The sequence below is a fragment of the Scyliorhinus torazame genome, chromosome 18 (genome assembly GCF_047496885.1).
Source record: "Scyliorhinus torazame isolate Kashiwa2021f chromosome 18, sScyTor2.1, whole genome shotgun sequence".
Classification (NCBI taxonomy): Eukaryota; Metazoa; Chordata; class Chondrichthyes; order Carcharhiniformes; family Scyliorhinidae; genus Scyliorhinus; species Scyliorhinus torazame.
In genome coordinates this window covers 155,417,317-155,440,188 of record NC_092724.1, presented here as the reverse complement: position 1 = coordinate 155,440,188, position 22,872 = coordinate 155,417,317, and the positions used below count along the sequence as shown (strand labels likewise).

The window sequence follows — 22,872 nt, the reverse complement described above, 5'->3', positions numbered from 1 at the left end:
CCCTTCATCGCCCGCTCTCCCCTTCCCTTCATCGCCCGCTCTCCCCTTCCCTTCATCGCCCGCTCTCCCCTTCCCTTCATCGCCCGCTCTCCCCTTCCCTTCATCGCCCGCTCTCCCCTTCCCTTCATCGCCCGCTCTCCCCTTCCCTTCATCGCCCGCTCTCCCCTTCCCTTCATCGCCCGCTCTCCCCTTCCCTTCATCGCCCGCTCTCCCCTTCCCTTCATCGCCCGCTCTCCCCTTCCCTTCATCGCCCGCTCTCCCCTTCCCTTCATCGCCCGCTCTCCCCTTCCCTTCATCGCCCGCTCTCCCCTTCCCTTCATCGCCCGCTCTCCCCTTCCCTTCATCGCCCGCTCTCCCCTTCCCTTCATCGCCCGCTCTCCCCTTCCCTTCATCGCCCGCTCTCCCCTTCCCTTCATCGCCCGCTCTCCCCTTCCCTTCATCGCCCGCTCTCCCCTTCCCTTCATCGCCCGCTCTCCGCTTCCCTTCATCGCCCGCTCTCCGCTTCCCTTCATCGCCCGCTGTCTCCTTCCCTTCATCGCCCGCTGTCTCCTTCCCTTCATCGCCCGCTGTCTCCTTCCCTTCATCGCCCGCTTTCCCCTTCCCTTCATCGCCCGCTTTCCCCTTCCCTTCATCGCCCGCTCTGCCCCTTCCCTTCATCGCCCGCTCTGCCCCTTCCCTTCATCGCCCGCTCTGCCCCTTCCCTTCATCGCCCGCTCTGCCCCTTCCCTTCATCGCCCGCTTTCCCCTTCCCTACATCGCTCGCTTTCCACTTCCCTTCATCGCCCGCTTTCTCCTTCACTTCATCGCCCGCTCTCCCCTTCATTGCCAGCTTTCCCCTTCCCTTCATCGCCCTCTCTCTCCTTCCCTTCATCGCCCTCTCTCTCCTTCCCTTCATCGCCCACTCTCTCCTTCCCTTCATCGCCCGCTCTCCCCTTCCCTTCATTGCCTGCTTTCTCCTTCCCTTCATCGCCCGCTTTCTCCTTCCCTTCATCACCCGCTCTCCCCTTCATCGCCAGCTTTCCCCTTCCCTTCATCGCCCTCTCTCTCCTTCCCTTCATTGCCCGCTCTCCCCTTCCCTTCATTGCCCGCTTTCCCCCTTCCCTTCATTGCCTGCTCTCCCCTTCCCTTCATTGCTAGCTCTCCCCTTCCCTTTGTCACCCGTTTTCCCCCTTCCCCTCATCGCCCGCTTTCCCCTTCCCCTCATCGCCCGCTTTCCCCTTCCCCTCATCGCCCGCTCTGCCCCTTCCCTTCATCGTCCGCTTTGCCCCTTCCCTTCATCGCCCGCATCTTTGCCCCCCAAGTATGCACCAACTGTAAATGGGCTGGTAACTTGCTTCTGCATGGTGGCACAGTGGTTAGCACAGTTGTTTCACAGCTCCAAAGTCCCAGTTTCCATTCCCAGCTTGGGTCACTATCTGTGCGGAGTATACACGTTCTCCTGTGCCTGCGTGTATTTCCTCTGAGTTCTCCGGTTTTCTCCCACTGTCCAACGATGTGTAGGTTAGGTGGGTTAGCCATGATAAATTGTCCTTGGTGTCTAAAAAAAGGTTAGGTGGGGTTACTGGGTTACGGGGATGGGGTGGGGTTAAGTGGGATGCTCTTTCTAAGAGCTGCTGTTGACTCGATGGGCCAAATGGCCTCCTTCTGAACTGTAAATTCCATGATTCTATGGCTGTTGTTTGCTGGTCTGATTCCACCGTATGGTCCAGTTGTAATTTTTCCATCTGCCTGCAATTTAAAGGGAAGTCAGGGCAAATTGTTTTCGTGAATGTGGAGATTGGAGTACAATATGTGCTACCACTTGTGGCAGTTGAAGCCAGTGAGAACATTTGAGAGGCAGCGTGCACATGAAGAAAAATCTCAAAGCACAATGGGAAAGGGAAGGGAGCTGGAATTAAACAGAATAGTTTTGATTCAGTGTCTGGGCCCAACACTGTTGCATTGAAATGACGGCATTGTGAGTTAATCTTACAGCTAGTGGCGCTCCCATGCGTCTGCTGCCCTTGTTCTTCTATAGAACATAGAACATAGAACAATACAGCGCAGTACAGGCCCTTCGGCCCACGATGTTGCACCGAAACAAAAGCCATCTAACCTACACTATGCCATTATCATCCATATGTTTATCCAATAAACTTTTAAATGCCCTCAATGTTGGCGAGTTCACTACTGTAGCAGGTAGGGCATTCCACGGCCTCACTACTCTTTGCGTAAAGAACCTACCTCTGACCTCTGTCCTATATCTATTACCCCTCAGTTTAAAGTTATGTCCCCTCGTGCCAGCCATATCCATCCGGGGGAGAAGGCTCTCACTGTCCACCCTATCCAACCCCCTGATCATTTTGTATGCCTCTATTAAGTCTCCTCTTAACCTTCTTCTCTCCAACGAAAACAACCTCAAGTCCATCAGCCTTTCCTCATAAGATTTTCCCTCCATACCAGGCAACATCCTGGTAAATCTCCTCTGCACCCGCTCCAAAGCCTCCACGTCCTTCCTATAATGCGGTGACCAGAACTGTACGCAATACTCCAAATGCGGCCGTACCAGAGTTCTGTACAGCTGCAACATGACCTCCCGACTCCGGAACTCAATCCCTCTACCAATAAAGGCCAACACTCCATAGGCCTTCTTCACAACCCTATCAACCTGGGTGGCAACTTTCAGGGATCTATGTACATGGACACCTAGATCCCTCTGCTCATCCACACTTTCAAGAACTTTACCATTAGCCAAATATTCCGCATTCCTGTTATTCCTTCCAAAGTGAATCACCTCACACTTCTCTACATTAAACTCCATTTGCCACCTCTCAGCCCAGCTCTGCAGCTTATCTATATCCCTCTGTAACCTGCTACATCCTTCCACACTATCGACAACACCACCGACTTTAGTATCGTCTGCAAATTTACTCACCCACCCTTCTGCGCCTTCCTCTAGGTCATTGATAAAAATGACAAAAATTCTGTATGATAAGAGTTGTCGCTTTGGAAGGTGCTTTTGAAGAAGCCTCGAGAATTAATCCAGTGCAATTTGTAACTGCCACTGTGCATGGTAGCGGATAGAGTGAATGTTGAAGATGGATGGGGTGCCAGTCAAGCAGGCTTTGTCCTGGATTCTGTTGAGCTTCTTAAGTGTTGTTGGAGCTGCACTCACCTGAGTAAGGGGAGAATATTCCTCAACACTCCTGCTTTGCACCTTGTAGATGCTGGATTTGGGAGTCACGGTGTCAGTGACTGCAGAATTCTCTGCTCTTGCAGCTACTGTATTTATATAACAAGTCCAGTTACATTTCTGGCCACTGTTGGAGGATTCAGTAATAATGCCATTGAATGTCACAGGCACCCTCTGCTATTGGCGCTGATAATTTCCTACCACTTCTGTTGCCTGACTGTTCTTTTTATGGATGTGGGGCAATGATGTTGGGTTGGAGTCATCAAAAGGTCTACAGCATAGAAAAGGCCTTTTGGCCCATCGTGACTGCACTGGCCAAAAATGACCACCTGTTGTAATCCCATTGCAGATTAGCCAATGATGGAACCGGCCCGGGGGACGGGAGGTTGTTCCTATAAATCCGGGATATGTCCGTCAATACTGTGGTATCATGTATTAGTTCCCCAACCTCTTGTCTATCAGTGGTGCACTTGGCCGCTGCTGAGCCTTGTTGAACAGGGTTTTCCCATCTACTGATCTCCCATTCACCAAGGAGGTTGCTGACATTGTGCCAGCAATGCTTCATGGAAGCCATTGTGAAGAGAATGGATTGTTTTGTCATTAGGATTACAGTGAAGCATAATGAGTGAAATGTTCATATTTTGTCCACTTTGACTGTGACAGTACCCAGCCATTGTTGAGACCGGTTTGAGCTACGCCACACTGGTGTCAGTGGGTAGCATAGCGGGGTGCAATTTGAGGGTGCATTAAATTACGCTAGTATATTGACTTCATTTTTCCTCTACGGCATGTGGTAAGTAATCTGATTACAGCTCTAGTTTCACAGAAAAAGGGCTACCAACCCATGTTTGTGTTTAATAAAAGATTGAAACTGCCAAGCATGTGATGAAGCTGTTTTAATCCGTTCAGGTGCTTATTTTAGTCTGCACTGTTCCTTGGAATTTAGGCATTGCAGTCTCTTTTCAGTGGTTGACAAAGCCAAATGATCGAGCGATTCTGCTTCTCTGTCCTCCACCTTCCTGGTAAATCCTTTGTATCCATTTCGTTCTGAAGTACTTCACAAATGCTTTGTAATTGCCCTTTATATTTAGGCTATATTCTGCTCAGGAGCAGGAAAAGGCCATTCAGCCCATCGAACCTTCCCACCATTCAGTATGATTATCCACTTAAAAGCTTTGTTCCCTACATTAACCACATTCCTTTCTGCCATTGGCATTTTGAAACCTGTCAATGTCTACTTTAAACATACTCAATGACAGGGCTTCCACAGGCCTCTTGGGTAGAGAGTTCTAAAGATTCACAACCCTTGATTTTAAAAAGTTCTCCTTATCTTGGTCCTAAGTGGCATTCCACTTATTTTGAAATTGAGTCCCCTGGTCCTAGACTCCTCAACCAGGGGAAAATATCTTAACTGTAGCGACCCTGTCTATCCTTGTAAATATTTTGCATGTTTCAATGAGATCATAGACTTTGAAACAGGCCCGGTTTGCCCAAGCTCTCTTCATAAGATAGCCCCTCTGTCCCTGGAACAGGGCCTGATGAATCTTTGTTGCACTCCCTCTGTGACAATAATATCCTTCCTAAGGTAAGGGAACCAAAACTGCACACCCTACTCCTGTTCTCAAATCCTTTTGTGATAAAGGCCAACATACCATTCGCCTTCCTAATTACCTACTGCATGGTAGCCTTCAGTGACTTATGGACAAGGACACCCAGGTCCTTTTATATCTACATTTTCAGATCTCTTACCATTTAAGAAATATTCTGCGCATTTGTTCCTTTTTTAAATATAAATTTAGAGTACCCAATTCATTTTTTCCAGTTAAGGGGCAATTTAGTGTGGCCAATCCAACTACCATGCAGATCTTTGGGTTGGGGCGAAACCCACGCAAACACTGGGAGAATGTGCAAACTCCACATGGACGGTGACCCAGAGCCGGAATCGAACCTGGGACCAGTGCTAACCACTGCCCCACCGTGCTGCCACATTTGAATGAATGAATGAAATTTGTTCCTTCTACCAATGTGGATAACCTCACACTTTTCCCCATTATATTCCATCTGTCATGTTCTTGCCCACTGACTAAGTCTGTCCACGTCTGCTTGAAGCCACTTTGCATCATCGTTGCAACACCCATTCCCACCTAGCTTTGTGTCGTTCGTGAACTTGGACATAATACATTAGGTCCCGACATCCAAATCATTGATATATATTGTGAACAGCTGGGGCCCTGAGTACTGATCCCTGTGGTACCCCATTAGTCACAGCGTGCCAACACGCGAATGACCTGTTTATTCCTACTCTTTTCTGCATGTTAACCAGTCCTTAACCCATGCCAGTTTATCACCTCCTAGCCCACGTGCTTTTAATTTTGCTAATAAACCTCCCGTGTTTTTTTAAAATCAAAAGCCTTCCAAAAATACAAGTACACTACATCCATCCCTTTATCAATTCTGTTAGTAGTATCCTCAAAGAACTCCAAAAGCGTTTGACAAACATGCTTTCCATTCATAAATCCATGTTACTGTACCTAATCAGATCATTATTATCTAATTGTCCATTTATTGCATCCCTTGTAGATTAATGTAAGGCGAACCGGCCTATAGATCCCTGGATTTTTTTCCCCTCCTTTCTGGGGAGAGTGGAGTGGCATTTGCCACTTTCAATCTGCAGGAATTTTCCCTCCACAGCATAGGATACATGCTACAGGACATTTGGCCCAACCTGTCCATCCTGGTGTTTATGCTCCTGTCTTTTTTTCGCATCTAAATTTACCATTATTAACCCTCTAGTCCCACTCACTCTTACACTTATCTAACTTCCCCTTAAATGCATCCATGTTTCAATTGTTTCAATCACTTGTGGTGTTGGTGTGTTCCACCAATCGTGGGAGAAAAAGTTTCTTGTTGGAGGAGCACCAAGAAATTGGTTAATTTTATTCTCCTTATCTTGTTCCTTATAGAATCACTACAGCGCAGAAGGAGGCCATTTGGCCCATCGAGTCCACATCGGCCATTTGAAAGAACATCCTACCTAGGCCCACGCCCCCACCGTATCTCCGTAACCCAGTAACCCCACCTAACATTTTGGACACCCAAGAGGCAATTTAGCATATCCAATCACCTAACCTGCACGTTTTTGGACTGTGGGAGGAATTTCAGAATTTGTGTCCTTTCCCTGTAATGTGTTCCTTGATCCCTCTTCACAAGGAAGTTTTGCTAAAGCATGGGTCAGACCTCCACTGGATGATTGCGTTCAATTCTGGACACCACTTGACCTGAGATTGCAGCAGAGATTTACTCAATTGCCCATCCCTAATTACCCTGGCTTGCTAGGCCATTTCAGGGGGCAGTTAATGTAGAAAAAGTAAAACTGTTTTATTTAAACATTTTTTCTTTTTAAATCTCCTGCAGTGATTAAAAGTTGAAGAAATGAGAATCCACACTCCTAAAAGTACATTTTCAGTGCTGTGGGTTTGGAGTCACATGTAGGCAGATTTTCTTCCCTGAAGGGCATTTGGGAACCAGATGGGTTTTCATGACAAGGTTTTGTGGTCGTCATTGGACTCTTAAATTCCAGATTTTTATTGATTTCGGATTTCGCCATCTGCTGTGGTGGTATTTGAACCCACAGCATTCCCCTGGGTCCCTGGATTACTAGTCCAGTGACAATACCACTACACCACTGCCTCCTCGGGTTAGAGTAAAAAGGGGGAAGGGTTTTCAGTGATTGGGGGTCTGTAATCAGAGAACACCGATACAAGGGAATTGTCAGAAGAGTTAGAGGAAGATGAGAATTAATTTTATCCAACGAGTTATGATCTGGAATGCGGTGCCTGAAAAGGTGGTGGAAGCAGATCTAATAATCTTTATTGTGTCACAAGTAGGCTTACCTTAACACTGCAATTAAGTTACTGTGAAAATCCCCTAGTTTGAACATAGAACATAGACACTCCGGCGCCTGTTCAGGTGCACCGAAGGAGAATTCAGAATGTGCAATTCACCCAACAGCACATCTTTCAGGACTTGTGGGAGGAAACTGGAGCACCCGGAGGAAACCCACGCAGTCACGGGGAGATCGTGCAGACTCCACACAGACAGCGACCAAGCTGGGAATCTAATCCGGGTACCTGACAGTGTAGCAACAGTGCTAACCACTGTACTACCGTGCCGCGTATGATAACTTTCAAAGGGAAATTGGATAAATACTTGGAAGGGGAGATAATTTGAAGGAAGGAGCAGGGGAGTGGAATGAAATGGAGAGCTCTTGGCACAGGCATGATGGGCTGAATGGTCTCTGATGTGCTGTATGATTCTATGCTGATTTTACCATTCAGGTTTTTTCTGGGATAAGTGCATGCAAGATGGATATATATTTTTAAATTCCATATTTCAAGTAAAAGAAAATGAAGGAAGGACTTCCCAATATTTGAATTCATTGAGTTTATCGACATGTCTTTGGAAGTACTTTTGCTATTCAGAAATAATGAGCCAAGAAAGCTACATTTAAGGTGAGGATACTGGACTGGATTTTTGCTATTTGAAATAAACTAATGGCGACGGCAATGGTGTTCGCTGTTACTTATGTATAAATCAGGCAGCAACTCTGGTGGCCCCACAGGTCCAACTAAACGCAGAAATCCATAAGTTTCTATCTGAAATGCGCTGCTCCTACAGAAGCTGAGGGGTAAATGGCATCATGTTGTCTGACTCCCCATTAAAATGCACGGAACGGTGTGAAGTTCCTGTATTTATCGAACAGATGCAGTCTAAACGCCTAACAAAAAGTTAGGGCTTTACATTCCAGGTTAAACTTTGAACAGTGGCAAATCTTAATGACTGCGAACCAGCCTCTCTGGCACTGAAAATTAACTTCTATGAATACTGATTCTCAATTCTTCAGCTTTTAATTACTGGAGGAGATTGAAAAAGAAAAATGTGCAAATAAAATAACTTATTACTTTTTTTATTTCTTGCCTCTTGCTCTCTCTCTCGATACAATGTTTTTTTCCCCCCATCTCTTTGTTTTGAAGCCTGTACCTGATTTATTGAATTCACTATTCTAACTGACACTTCCTGATTAAGTCACTGCTGCTCATTGATTGTCCTTTAATGTGATTTGTTTAAAAAAAAACACACAATTGCTTGCTTGTTCATACCGGCTCCATATGCCCTGTGGAGAGTGCTGTACCTTTCGGGTAGATGACAAACCGCAACTTGCTGTGCGGGCAAGTGCAATTCTAACGAGTGCCCAGCGTAGTTTGTGCATTGCTCAGCACACCAGCTGCAAGTGTGTGGATGGGATAAGCAGAAAGTAAAATAAACCCTTGTTCCGGGCACTTAATATGTGCCTCTCCCTGATCATCGTCAGTGAACCACTTCCTAATTACGATGGCAAAGGTAGATAAGTAAGATGTGTTTGTGTCCTCAACTAGCCGATCTCTGACCTTGCATTTCATGTTGGGAGGTGAAAATTTGACCTGTAGTTATTTGAACTCCAGTCTCAATCTTTCAATTTAAAGGCTAGAGCAGGTGTGAAGCTGGTCGTTGGTGCCTTTCCTATAATTGAGCTATTAATTGCACGCATTTACAGCCACTTACCGAGTGCTCTGAGCTCATAACTCTTAAGTGAGATTGTCTGCCAATTAATGCAACTGTGCAGTGGTGCACTTCATCTAGTTGTGGTTCTTGTAGGCAAGTGACGTGTTTGGTTGACTCACTTGTTAGACTTTTTCCTTGTTATGTATGTGGTTTCTAGCCAGGGGGTTTTAGGGTAAAATGGTCTATAATAATTTGAACAGAGAAAATTGGATATTGTTTTGCGAATAAATTTCCTCCCCTGGACCCCCGCTTTGTGTACTGTGGTAGAATGTTGCTATGGTGATGGGGGCAGGTTACCGTGGCTGCTGCCTTTCCATTGTGTGGTTGAAAGGCGAATGCTTGAAGCATTTAGTGATCCTATCTGATGTTTATCCAACTGACAAGATCAAATATTTAGAGAATTTAAACTTTTTATTTTAGCCTAAATGTGAACTAATTTCCTTTCTTCCAGCTCACCTGCACCAAGGATTGTTTACAATGGCAAACGAAACAATGGACCACGTTCTCCAACGAACACTGCACCACAAGACATTTATACTCCAGCACATGAAGAAAATGTCAGATTTATACATGAAGGTACATTGAGATTGATGTGAAGACAAAGGACTCCCAGACAGGCAAACGTACATTTATATAGCACTTTTCATGATCACAGGGTATCCCATTACAGTCAGTAAATGTCTTTTGAAATGTAGTCACTGTTACAATGCAGGAAACATTGCAGCCAATTTGTGCACAGCAAACTCCCACAAACAGCAATGTGGTAATAAGATAATCTGTTTTTGTAATGTTGATTGGAGGATAAATATTGGCCAGGATACAAGAGATAACCCCCTTGTTACAGTGGCTGTAACATCAATTGCAAAGGCCCTGAGTTCTGGAACTCTTGCTGAACCTCTCTACCTCTCTCTCCTCCTTTAATACACTACCTCTTTCACCAATCTTATATTGATGGGGTCGATTTAGCTCACTTGGCTAGACAGCTGGTTTGTGCCGCAGGGTCCAATTCCTGTACCGGCTGAGATTATTCATGAAGGCCCTGCCTTCTCAACCTTGCCATCTTCCGAGGTGTGGTGACCCTCGGGTTAAATCATCACCAGCCAGCTCTCCCCAGCAAAGGGGAGCCTATGGTCATCTGGGACAATGGTGACTTTACTGTACCGTACCTTCTGATGTGGCTCAGTGTCAAGTACATTTATGGAATTGTTGAATAACCTTAAAGACATTACAAAACTCCTACATTTGTTAGTCCTTTAAGAGGGTTCTGATGATTCTTCTTGTTTGATGTCAGTGACACAATTTGGTTGCTTTCCTGGAGCATGGTTTTTGGAATTCCTTAAGCTTGTGCAACAAAATCTGAGTTTAACTTTACCACAGTAACTAGCAGTTGGGTGATTGCCTCGTCTGAACGCTCGGGTTTCTGATGAGGCTTGTGTGAGAAATGGTTATAGCTGACTAAGCATAAGGTGCTGAACTGTGCTGGGGGCAGCAAAATCACAAATCCATTCTTTCAAAGAGCAGCTACAATTTTCCAAGGTTTGGCACGTACAGGGCTCTTCGCACATCCGTGGTGTGGAGATTAAATGGCGTGCAGGGTGGATTTAGGATTATCCCACCAGAGGTGAACGAATGACTGGTCCAATTGTTAGGGGTTTGGGATCAGTTGCCTGCATTCCCCTTCTCATAGCCATTCTGTGCAGCTTAGCTATAAGGATTGGAAAAGTGATTTCCTTCTTAAAAATAAACCTTTTAGTACACCAGTCCCTAGATAAAGTGGAGAGCGTTGTTCATTTAAATATTCTAGGTGTAAATAAACAGTTCAGCATTAAATGTTATTTTTACTTTGGCATATATTTTGTTCCAATATTAGAAATAATATTAGAACTAATTCTCAGCCATCTGGTAACTGTACAAGTTCCCGGCTGTCAAATTGGTGGCATTTACTTGTGCCCAGGCCTAAGCTGACATGCACACTTTTCCAAACAGGATGTGGCTGCCTTTGGCTTTGGTTACTTGGATTTAAAAGCGACAGACATTTTGAGTGAAATGTAAAGTTTCCTTTTTAATAGATAATCAGTGTTCTGATTGGCTCGAGAATTGGTATTCATTTCTGCCAAGGTCCCATGCTGCTAGAAGCTCTGCTTTAAAGTCCTGCTAACAACATCCTGTGGTTTCATCAACAATCAACAGCATGAACTAACAGCTGGCACTGCTGCTTTAATCTGCTTTTCATCCTTTTCTGTTCTGAGCTTGATGCAAAAGATTTGAAGAGGTGCATATGAAATTGCGAAACGTGTCAAGTTAGGAATTACAAAGAACAAAGAAAATTACAGCACAGGAACAGGCCCTTCGGCCCTCCCAGCCTGCGCCGATCCAGATCCTTTATCCAAACCTGTCTTCTATTTTCCAAGGATCTACTTCCCTCTGTTCCCTGCCTGTTCATATATCTGTCTAGATGCATCTTAAATGATGCAACGTGCCCGCCTCTACCACCTCCGCTGGCAAAGTGTACCAGGCACCCACCACCCTCTGCGTAAAAAAAACGTTCCACTTAAACTTGCCCCCTCTCACCTTGAAATCGTGACCCCTTGTAATTGACACCCCCACACTTGGAAAAAGCTTGTTGCTATCCACCCTGTCCATACCTCTCAATTTTGTAGACCTCAATCAGGTCCCCCCTCAACCTCCGTCTTTCCAACGAAAACAATCCTAATCTACTCAACCTTTCTTCATAGCTAGCACCCTCCATACCAGGCAACATCCGGGTGAACCTCCTCTGCACCCTCTCTGAAGCATCCACATCCTTCTGGTAATGTGGCGACCAGAACTGCACGCAATATTCCAAATGTGGCCTAACCAAAGTCCTATACAACTGTAACATGACCTGCCGACTCTTGTACCCAATACTCCGTCCGATGAAGGCAAGCATACTGTATACCTTCTTGACCACTCTATCGACCTGCGTTGCCACCTTCAAGGGTACAATGGACCTGAACATCTAGATCTCAATTTTCCCCAGGACTCTTCCATTGACCGTATAGTCCGCTCATGAATTAGATCTTCCAAAATGCATCCCCTCGCATTTGCGTGGATTGAACTCCATCTGCCATTTCTCTGCCCAACTCTTCAATCTATCTATATTTTGCTGTATTCTCTGACAGTCCTCCACGCTGTCTGCAACTCCACCAATCTTAATATCATTTGCAAACTTGCTAATCAGACCACCTACACCTTCCTCCAGATCATTTATGTATATCACAAACAACAGTGGTCCGAGCACGGATCCCTGTGGAACACCTGTGGAGTCACCTTTCTCCATTTTGAGACACTCCCTTCCACCACTGCTCTCTGTCTCCTGTTGCCCAGCCAGTTCCTTATCCATCTAGCAAGTACACCCTGAACCCCATACGACTTCACTTTTTCCATCAACCTGCATGGGAAACTTTATCAAACGCCTTACTGAAGCCCATGTATATGACATCTACAGCCCTTCCCTCATCAATTAACTTTGTCACTTCCTCAAAGAATTCTATTAGGTTTGTAAGACATGACCTTCCCTGCACAAAACCATGTTGCCTATCATTGATAAGTCTTTTTCTTCCAAATGTAAATAGATCCTATCCCTCCGTATCTTCTCCAACAGTTTGCCTACCACTGACGTCAAGCTCACAGGTCTATAATTGCCTGGATTATCCCTGCTACCCTTCTTAAACAAAGGGACAACATTAGCAATTCTCCAGTCCTCCGGGACATCACCCGTGCTCAAGGATGCTGCAAAGATATCTGTTAAGGCCCCAGCTATTTCGTCCCTCGCTTCCCTCAGTGCCCTGGGCTAGATCCCATCCGGACCTGGGGACTTGTCCACCTTGATGCCTTTTACAATACCCAAAACGTCCCCCTTCCTTATGCCGACTTGACCTAGAGTATTTAAACATCCATCCCTAGCCTCAACATCTGTCATGTCTCTCTCCTTGGTGAATACCGATGCAAAGCACTCATTAAGAATCTCACCCATTTCCTCTGACTCCACGCATAAATTCCCTCTTTTGTCTTTGAGTGGGCCAATCCTTTCTCTAGTTACCCTCTTGCTCCTTGTATACGAATAAAAGGCTTTATGATTTTCCTTAACCCTGTCAGCCAAAGATATTTCATGACCCCTTTTAGTCCTCTTTATTGAGAGTTTGAGATTTGTCCTACTTTCCCGATATTCCTCCAAAGCTTCATCAGTTTTAAGACGCTTAGATCTTATGTATGCTTCCTTTTCATCTCAGCTAGTCTCACAATTCCACCCGTCATCCATGGTTCCCTAATCTTGCCATTTCTATCCCTCATTTTCACAGGGACATGTCTGTCCTGCACTCTAATCAACCTTTCCTCAAAAGACTCCCACATTTCAAATGTGGATTTACAAAGAACAAAGAAATGTACAGCACAGGAACAGGCCCTTCGGCCCTCCAAGCCCAAGCCGACCATACTGCCCGACTAAACTACAATCTTCTACACTTCCTGGGTCCGTATCCTTCTATTCCCATCCTATTCATATATTTGTCAAGATGCCCCTTAAATGTCCCTATCGTCCCTGCTTCCACTACCTCCTCCGGTAGCGAGTTCCAGGTACCCACTACCCTCTGCGTAAAAAACTTGCCTCGTACATCTACTCTAAACCTTGCCCCTCTCACCTTAAACCTATGCCCCCTAGTAATTGACCCCTCTACCCTGGGGAAAAGCCTCTGACTATCCACTCTGTCTATGCCCCTCATAATTTTGTAGACCTCTATCAGGTCTCCCCTCAACCTCCTTCGTTCCAGTGAGAACAAACCGAGTTTATTCAATCGCTCCTCATAGCTTATGCCCTCCATACCAGGCAACATTCTGGTAAATCTCTTCTGCACCCTCTCTAAAGCCTCCACATCCTTCTGGTAGTGTGGCGACCAGAATTGAACACTCTACTCCAAGTGTGGCCTAACTAAGGTTCTATACAGCTGCAACATAACTTGCCAATTCTTATACTCAATGCCCCGGCCAATGAAGGCAAGCATGCCGTATGCCTTCTTGACTACCTTCTCCACCTGTGTTGCCCCTTTCAATGACCTGTGGACCTGTACTCCTAGATCTCTTTGACTTTCAATACTCTTGAGGGTTCTACCATTCACTGTATATTCCCTACCTGCATTAGACCTTCCAAAATGCATTACCTCACATTTGTCCGGATTAAACTCCATCTGCCATCTCTCCGCCCAAGTCTCCAGACAATCTAAATCCTTCTGTATCCTCAGACAGTCCTCATCGCTATCCGCAATTCCACCAACCTTTGTGTCGTCTGCAAACTTACTAATCAGACCAGTTACATTTTCCTCCAAATCATTTATATATACTACAAAGAGCAAAGGTCCCAGCACTGATCCCTGTGGAACACCATTGGTCACAGCCCTCCAATTAGAAAAGCATCCCTCCATTGCTACCCTCTGCCTTCTATGGCCTAAGCCAGTTCTGTATCCACCTTGCCAGTTCACCCCTGATCCCGTGTGACTTCACCTTTTGTACTAGTCTACCATGAGGGACCTTGTCAAAGGCCTTACTGAAGTCCATATAGACAACATCTACTGCCCTACCTGCATCAATCATCTTAGTGACCTCCTCGAAAAACTCTATCAAGTTAGTGAGACACAACCTCCCCTTCACAAAACCGTGCTGCCTCTCACTAATACGTCCATTTGCTTCCAAATGGGAGTAGATCCTGTCTCGAAGAATTCTCTCCAGTAATTTCCCTACCACTGAAGTAAGGCTCACCGGCCTGTAGTTCCCGGGATTATCCTTGCTACCCTTCTTAAACAGAGGAACAACATTGGCTATTCTCCAGTCCTCCGGGACATCCCCTGAAGACAGCGAGGATCCAAAGATTTCTGTCAAGGCCTCAGCAATTTCCTCTCCAGCCTCCTTCAGTATTCTGGGGTAGATCCCATCAGGCCCTGGGGACTTATCTACCTTAATATTTTTTAAGACACCCAACACCTCGTCTTTTTGGATCACAATGTGACCCAGGCTATCTACACCCCCTTCTCCAGACTCAACATCTACCAATTCCTTCTCTTTGGTGAATACTGATGCAAAGTATTCATTTAGTACCTCACCCATTTCCTCTGGCTCCACACATAGATTCCCTTGCCTATCCTTCAGTGGGCCAACCCTTTCCCTGGCTACCCTCTTGCTTTTTATGTACGTGTAAAAAGCCTTGGGATTTTCCTTAACCTTATTTGCCAATGACTTTTCGTGACCCCTTCTAGTCCTCCTGACTCCTTGCTTAAGTTCCTTCCTACTTACCTTATATGCCACACAGGCTTCGTCTGTTCCCAGCCTTTTAGCCCTGACAAATGCCTCCTTTTTCTTTTTGACGAGGCCTACAATATCACTCGTCATCCAAGGTTCCCGAAAATTGCCGTATTTATCTTTCTTCCTCACAGGAACATGCCGGTCCTGTATTCCTTTCAACTGACACTTGAAAGCCTCCCACATGTCAGATGTTGATTTGCCCTCAAACATCCGCCCCCAATCTATGTTCTTCAGTTCCCGCCTAATATTGTTATAATTAGCCTTCCCCCAATTTAGCACATTCATCCTCGGACCACTCTTATCTTTGTCCACCAGTACTTTAAAACTTACTGAATTGTGGTCACTGTTACCGAAATGCTCCCCTACTGAAACATCTACCACCTGGCCGGGCTCATTCCCCAATACCAGGTCCAGTACCGCCCCTTCCCTAGTTGGACTGTTTGCATATTGTTTTAAGAAGCCCTCCTGGATGCTCCTTACAAACTCCGCCCCATCTAAGCCCCTGGCACTAAGTGAGTCCCAGTCAATATTGGGGAAGTTGAAGTCTCCCATCACCACAACCCTGTTGTTTTTACTCTTTTCCAAAATCTGTCTACCTATCTGCTCCTCTATCTCCCGCTGGCTGTTGGGAGGCCTGTAGTATACCCCCAACATTGTGACTGCACCCTTCTTATTCCTGATCTCTACCCATATAGCCTCACTGCCCTCTGAGGTGTCCTCTCGCAGTATAGCTGTGATATTCTCCCGAACAAGTAGCGCAACTCCGCCTCCCCTTTTACATCCCCCTCTATCCCACCTGAAACATCTAAATCCTGGAACGTTTAGCTGCCAATCCTGCCCTTCCCTCAACCAGGTCTCTGTAATGGCAACAACATCATAGTTCCAAGTAGTAATCCAAGCTCTAAGTTCATCTGCCTTACCCGTAATGCTCCTTGCATTAAAACATATGCACTTCAGGCCACCAGACCCGCTGTGTTCAGCAACTTCTCCCCGTCTGCTCTGCCTCAGAGCCACTCTGTCCCTATTCCCTAGTTCTCCCTCAATGCTCTCGCCTTCTGACCTATTGCTCCCGTGCCCATCCCCCTGCCATACTAGTTTAAACCCTCCCGTGTGACACTAGCAAACCTTAAACAGCTGCTCCCAATCCACATTCCCTAGCTCCTGCCGAATTTTGTTATACTTGGCCTTTCCCCAATTTAGCACTCTTCCTTTAGGACCACTCTCGTCTTTGTCCATGAGTATTCTAAAACTTTCGGAATTGTGATCGCTATTCCCAAAGTAATAACCGACTGAAACTTCAACCACCTGGCCGGGATCATTCCCCAATGCCAGGTCCAGTATGGCCCCTTCCCGAGTTGGACTATTTACATACTGCTCTTAAAAAAACCTCTCCTGGATGCTCCTTACAAATTCTGCTCCATCTACGCCTCCAACACTACATGAGTCCCATTCAATGTTGGGGAGGTTAAAATCTCTCTATTGCTCCTACATTTTTCTATAATCTGTCTACGTATTTGTACCTCTACTTCACGCTCGCTTTTTGGGAGGCCTGTAGTAAAGTCCCAACAATGTTACTGCACCCTTCCTATTTCTTAGCTCTACCCATATTGCCTCAGTGCTCAAATCCTCCATTGTGCCCTCCTTAATCACAGCTGTGATATCATCTCTGACCAGTAATCCAACTCCTCCACCCCTTTTACCTCCCTCTCTATTCCTCCTGAAGCATCTATACCCTGGGATATTTAGTTGCCAGAATTGGATGTGTTACCGCTACAAAGCGCTTCACTGTCAGAGATGTGTGTTTACCTGGGGAATTCCAAGCAGGTGTACTTTGTTACACCTTTTTGAATGATCTTCTATTCATCAGCTGGTGTATTCCAGGGGGTCTGCTTGGACTTTGAATGATTTCTGAGCTGGTAGTGCAGCATCACAGCTTGCTTTTTAAAAACAATTTAGAGCACCAATTCATTTTTTCCAATTAAGGGGCAATTTAACGTGGCCAATCCACCTATCTTGCACATCTTTGGTTTGTGGGGGTGAAACCCACGCAAACACGGGGGAATGTGCAAACTCCACACAGACAGTGACCCAGAGCCAGGATCGAACCTGGGACCTTGGTGCCATGAGGCAGCAGGGCTAACCCACTGCGCCACCGTGCTGCCCTAGCATCACAGCTTTCTAATCTTACAAAGAACCCTGTGGAGTTACGTTGCCTTTACCTGTCTAAGGCCCTTAGGACTTTGATCGCATTTAAGCTTTGATGCTTTCTCGTTAAAGCATTTTTGTGCTTTGGAGCATCTTGTGCCAGCACTGCCAATACATTTTACAGTGACAGATGTACTACTCTGTTCCTCTGTTTTGACTTCAGTTGAACAAAGATTAGTGATTAATAGTCCTGATTAATAGAAGTATGGAGCTGGGGCCCTGCCTTGGCAACGCTGCTTCCCAACAGTGGAATTAACTTTGAGAAGCAGCTGGCAGTTATGGCTTCTCCATGCACATCTTGGAGTTTCAGTGGTTACCCAGTGCAGAAAGTTGAACTTTGCCAAAGGGGTGACGATCTTCCTGTTTGAAACTGTAGGCTTGGAATTGTGGTGTTGTGGAAATCCTACTGAATTGTCCCTTTTAAAGCAAAAGCGGCGGTTTCTGTAATGTGGAACTGGACTATTGTTTAGCTAGGGCTTTATTATAATGAAAACTTCAGCTTGTAATCATAGTATGAAGTAAGGCCAGAAATAATTTTCAGCCAGATTTGGGAGAAAAACAATTGTAAAAGCTATTCTGTGGCTACATCCCCGTTTAGGAAAATACATGACTCTTGTTGTAGTTAGAAATGTTTAAATCTACAGAGTTGGGCAGTGACTTGGGGGTAGCACGGTCGCACAATGGTTAGCACAGTTGCTTCACAGCTCCAGGGGGTCCCAGGTTCGATTCCCGGCTTGGGTCACTGTCTGTGCGGAGTCTGCACGTTCTCCCCGTGTGTGCATGGGTTTCCTCCAGGTGTTCTGGTTTCCTCCCACAGTCCAAAGGTGTGCAGGTTAGGTGGATTGGCCATGACAAATTGCCCTTTAATGTCCAAAAAGGTTAAGTGGGGTTACAGGGATAGGGTGGAGGCGTGGGCTTGTGTAGGGTGCTCTTTCCAAGGGCCAGTGCAGACTCGATGTGCCGCCTCCTGCACTGTAAATTCTATGATTCTATAGAAAGGCAAAAGATCAAGACTTCCTGGGGCTTGTGAAATTAATTTGAAATATTTGATGCTGTGAATTTAACATGAAAACTCTTGTTCGTCTTTTTAAAATTCGGGAAAAGAAGCTGAAGGGAGGGTGGACAGCATTTTACCAAAGGCTATCCTCTTCCCTCACTCCAGCCTGATAGATATCTGAATCTGAAACGAAAGAGGAAATGCTGGAAAATCTCAGCAGGTCTGGCAGCATCTGTGGGGAGAGAAAAGAGCTAATATTTTGAATCCGATGACTCTTTGTCAAAGCTTTTTGTGAAAGCTTTGACAAAGAGTCATCAGACTCGAAACATTAGTTCTTCTCTCTCCCTACAGATGCTGCCAGACCTGCTGAGATTTTCCAGCATTTTCTCTTTCGTTTTGGATTCCAGCATCCACAGTAATTTGCTTTTATCCAGATATCTGAACCTGTTTTGCAGCTTGGCAGTGTGTGGAGCGAGAGCTGAGGAGTCAGATGTCAGGAAACGAACGAGGCCCTGTCCAGTACGTAGAGAAGAATCCAAATCCAAATCTACACAGTGAGTAATGGATGGTTGAGGCTGGTGTGGGAGGTCAGGGGGAAATCTTCCACTATGAATTGGAAACCTCTTGCAAAAGCCACATGTTTTTTATTTTGCAAAAGCTTTTAGAAAAAGTTGAATCCCTCTCATTTGGATATGTTGCAAAAGATGCAAGATACCTACTTGCACACTGCAGGAAAAGACCAATGCTTGTTTCAAGCTGAGCTGCCTGTCTCCTCTATAGTCAGACACTTGCAGACTGTAAGATGTGGGAGCAGAAGATGGCTATTCGGCCATCGAGCCAGCTCTGCCATTCAATGAAATCACGACTGATCTGATATGATAATCCTCAACTCCACATTCCCATCTTATCCCCATAACCCTTGATTCCCATACTGATTGAAAATCTATCTCGGCCTTGAACATACTTTTTTCTTTTTAATAAATTTAGAGTACCCAATTAATTTTTTTCCAATTAAGGGGCAATTTAGCGTGGCCAATCCACCTAGCCTGCACATCGTTTTGGGTTGTGGGGGCGAAACCCACGCAAACATGGACAGTGACCCAGAGCCGGGATCGAACCTGGGACCTCGGCGCCGTGAGGCAGCAGGGCTAACCCACTGCGCCACCGTGCTGCCTAGCTTTGAACATCCATAATGATCCAGGCTGTACGGCTCTCAGTGGTAAAGAATTCCACAGATTCACTACCCTCTGAGAGAAGAAATTCCTCCTCCTCTCTGTCTGAAATGGATGACCCCTTACTCTGAGATTATGCTCTCTGATTCCAGACTCTCCCACAAGGGGAAAGAACCTCTGGCATCCACCCTGGCAAGCCCCCTGAGAATCCAATCTGTCTCAATAAGGTCGCCTCTCATTCTTCTAAACTCCAATGAGTACAGTCCCAACCTACTCAACCTCTCCTTGTAAGAGAATCCCTCCATCCCCGGGATTATTCTGCTACCAGAGTTAACGTTTCGAGTCCAATATTACTTCAGAGTTGTACAGACTCAAAACGTTAACTCTTTCTATCTCCACAGATGCTGCTAGACTTTCTGTTTTTATGAAAGATTATATAACCTGTTCTTGTTAACTTTACAGGAGGGCAGCATGGTGACGCAGTGGGTTAGCCCTGCTGCCTCACGGCGCCGAGGTCCCAGGTTCGATCCTGGCTCTGGGTCACTGTCCGTGTGGAGTTTGCACATTCTCCCCGTATTTGCGTGGGTTTCACCCCCACAACCCAAAGATGTGCAGGCTAGGTGGATTGACCATGCTAAATTGCCCCTTAATTGGAAAAAACGAATTGGGTACTCTAAATTAAAAAAGCAAAACTTTACAGCGACTGACAGACCCAAATAATGCCAACATTTTTTTCTGATTGGTTTTTACGAATGTCATGCAGGAATAAGTTGGAAAAACAAATGTTGTAATCTTTTCTTCAGGTTTTCTGAGCTATTCAAGACACTTGAGATGCAACCTCTTGTTGCTGCATTTATTGGTAATTTACTTCAAAGTAATTTTACTATTGTGTGGGCAAGTTGGTGTTAAACCTGAGCACTGATATTGTAAAACATCTGTCCTCACAGGCACAATTTCTTTGTTTTCTTTGCACAATGAGACCTTTGTTACAAATTGTATTTAACAATGTGACATCAGCACTTGCGCTGCCCAAAGTTGTGAACTCAAATTTCGTAAACACTTGGATTTTCACTGCTGGTTTCCAACATTTTTTAATTAAAGAAAAAAACATCACAGCGGCCTTTCAAACTAGCATTCTATCTTAACATCATTTGACCTCTCTGCTTCTCCGGGGCATTTAGTTCAGACCCAGTCTCTCTTCTCCCCCTTGGCTAGATGTAGATCAGAGATAGGATGGTGAGTTTTTGTGTTCTGAGTGTATCCGTTGATGACCTGAGCACACTCAGGTCAGCTTGGAATGAGTATCTCGTCACGAGAAACCTGCATGACAGCAGAGATAATGAGGAAAATGTAACTGATGACAAATCTAAAATAAAAGACCAAAAGACTTTATTCTGAGTTTACATTGCAGCGTATCCATGATTCGTCAATGTATATAAATTATCCAATGCCAGTTTACGCCTCCCGCTGCGCTGCACCCCCACACCAGCCCAGTCACGTACCCTGCACCTCACCTGGACCTGCACATGAACCCTGCCCTCAGCTGCACAGGTGGTCCCACCCCCACACCCTCTGCGCGGGCACTTATTATTGGTTGAACACAGGCCACGTTCTAAATGAAGGTATTTGCTTTTCAGATTTCACACCCGTCGACTTGAGTGATTTAAAGAAGAGGGGTATGTCAGATGCTAAGAAGTCTTAAGGGCTGTTTTTTGGCTGGATTTGATCTTTCTTTCAACATCCTCAGGAGCTTCCTTTTGAAGTTTGTTTCCTTTGATCTCTGGCTGGCGAGGAATCCAGAGCCGGCCCACTTTCTTCCAGTAGAATGGATGTCCTGTCGGTTACCTTTAACAGACCTGAGGATGCATGCAGTCAGCATGTGTAACAAAAAAAACCCGAAAGTTTGTAGATGGTGCTAATTTTAACTGATTTATTTTCCACCTGTTCTCCATTTCTGTCAGGAGCTGTGCTCCAGTTGACATGTCATGGCCACAATTCAGACTCCTTTCTGCCTTGAGCAGTATAAAGCCCTCAGGAGGTGCGTTTTTTTGGAAACTCTTCTCACTGGCCTCCGATTGTGAGTTTTCTCCGTCATTTGCTTGGCATCAACAACCAGACTGGATCTTCTGAATAGTCCCTGTTCAGAAACATTGGGTTGGGAGGGGGGGGGGACAAAATGTAGCCTATTGAATGATGCAGAAACCGCAATGACTTAAGATTTTGTTTGATTGAAATACCATTGCCATGGCTAGAGGTTGAGAACAGATTTGTTGAAACATCCTACTCGACTTGCACTGTATGTAGCCATTCCTGATGTGGGAAAGCGAAGAGCCCATGTTCAGTGACTGGGCTTGAAGCAGTGAGCTGTGTGATGTGATCGTAAACGGGTTTTCCGTATACAGGCCACAAGTTTGAGTCATTTTAGGTTTGTATTCCAGATAGATAAGCTTCCAGCTTTCAAATAAGTCTTTAAATTTTTTTAAATTGGTGGGGGGGGGGGGGGGGGGGGGGGGCCGGGGGCGGGGGAATAATCTTGATTTTTAAAAAAAAAATTTGTATTTCTATGCTCTGGTTTTCTCCACTGTGTACGATGATAATTGTCAGGCTGGGTGGGTAGGTGGGGATGTAGACTTTGAGCTGTGGTTGATCAGATTTAGATGTCTAAAACAGTCTCCTCCTCTGGCTTGGTCCTTTTAATAAGTTCTCCAGCCACCATGGATAAAGTGTACTGAATGTGACAGGAGGACTGCTTAGAAACCTGGGCTTATCCCAGGAATCTTCCAGCTTTCTCAACAGTGAGCAACTCTCATACAGTGCAAGTCATTTTGCCAGAAATCTAAGCTTCCAAAAGTAGTTTTTCTCCATCCCTTTCCTTCAGCAGTTGCATCCTGGGCACGAAAGGGTTAAGTATTGTAACCATCACTGGGACATAAATTGTTACTAACATTGGCAACTTGTCTAATTGATGAGAGAGGATGTATCAGAGTTTGTACTCAGCTGTAGGACGGACATGTCACACTCGAGAGCTAGAAGGATTGTATTTGTCAGAGGAATTGTACAATTATGCGAACTTCCTGATGCATAAGTGGGGAAGTGTTGTAAATAAAACTGACTTCATTTATGAGTCCAGCGTTTGTGTCCGTTGTCCAATTCTTGTTGGTGTGAATGGTGCAGACAGTGTAGCAAAGTAATTTAAACAAACTCTCTAAGCTGTGATGTACAGCAAATAGAACAGAGCTAACAGACTAACAGCAGCCTGGGGGTTACCATTGAACTGGACCAGTCATATAAATACTGTGGCTACCAGAGCAGTTCAAAGGCTAGGAATCCTGCAGCGAGCAACTCGCGTAATTCCCCAAAGCCTGCTCACTGCCTACCAGGCACAAGTCAGGAGT

At 45.5% G+C, this 22,872-nt stretch overlaps 1 protein-coding gene across 3 annotated transcripts in view; it reads left to right on the top strand.

Moving 5' to 3' along the window:
* mcrip1 (MAPK regulated corepressor interacting protein 1) overlaps positions 1 to 21,966 on the top strand; it is a 28,200-nt gene extending 6,234 nt beyond the window's left edge. Inside the window, exons 1-5 of one of the 3 annotated variants that reach the window (XM_072483672.1) lie at positions 7,509 to 7,683; positions 9,225 to 9,349; positions 18,761 to 18,859; positions 20,281 to 20,336; positions 21,115 to 21,966. In XM_072483672.1, the coding sequence (XP_072339773.1) occupies positions 7,625 to 7,683; positions 9,225 to 9,349; positions 18,761 to 18,859; positions 20,281 to 20,336; positions 21,115 to 21,135 (360 nt within the window). In that variant the 5' untranslated portion in view covers positions 7,509 to 7,624 and the 3' untranslated portion in view covers positions 21,136 to 21,966. Of the gene's footprint in view, positions 1 to 7,508; positions 7,684 to 9,224; positions 9,350 to 18,760; positions 18,860 to 20,280; positions 20,337 to 21,114 lie in introns of those variants that run through there. The other 2 variants (XM_072483674.1, XM_072483673.1) reach the window with 2 other exon arrangements.
* Positions 21,967 to 22,872: the final 906 nt, after the last annotated feature.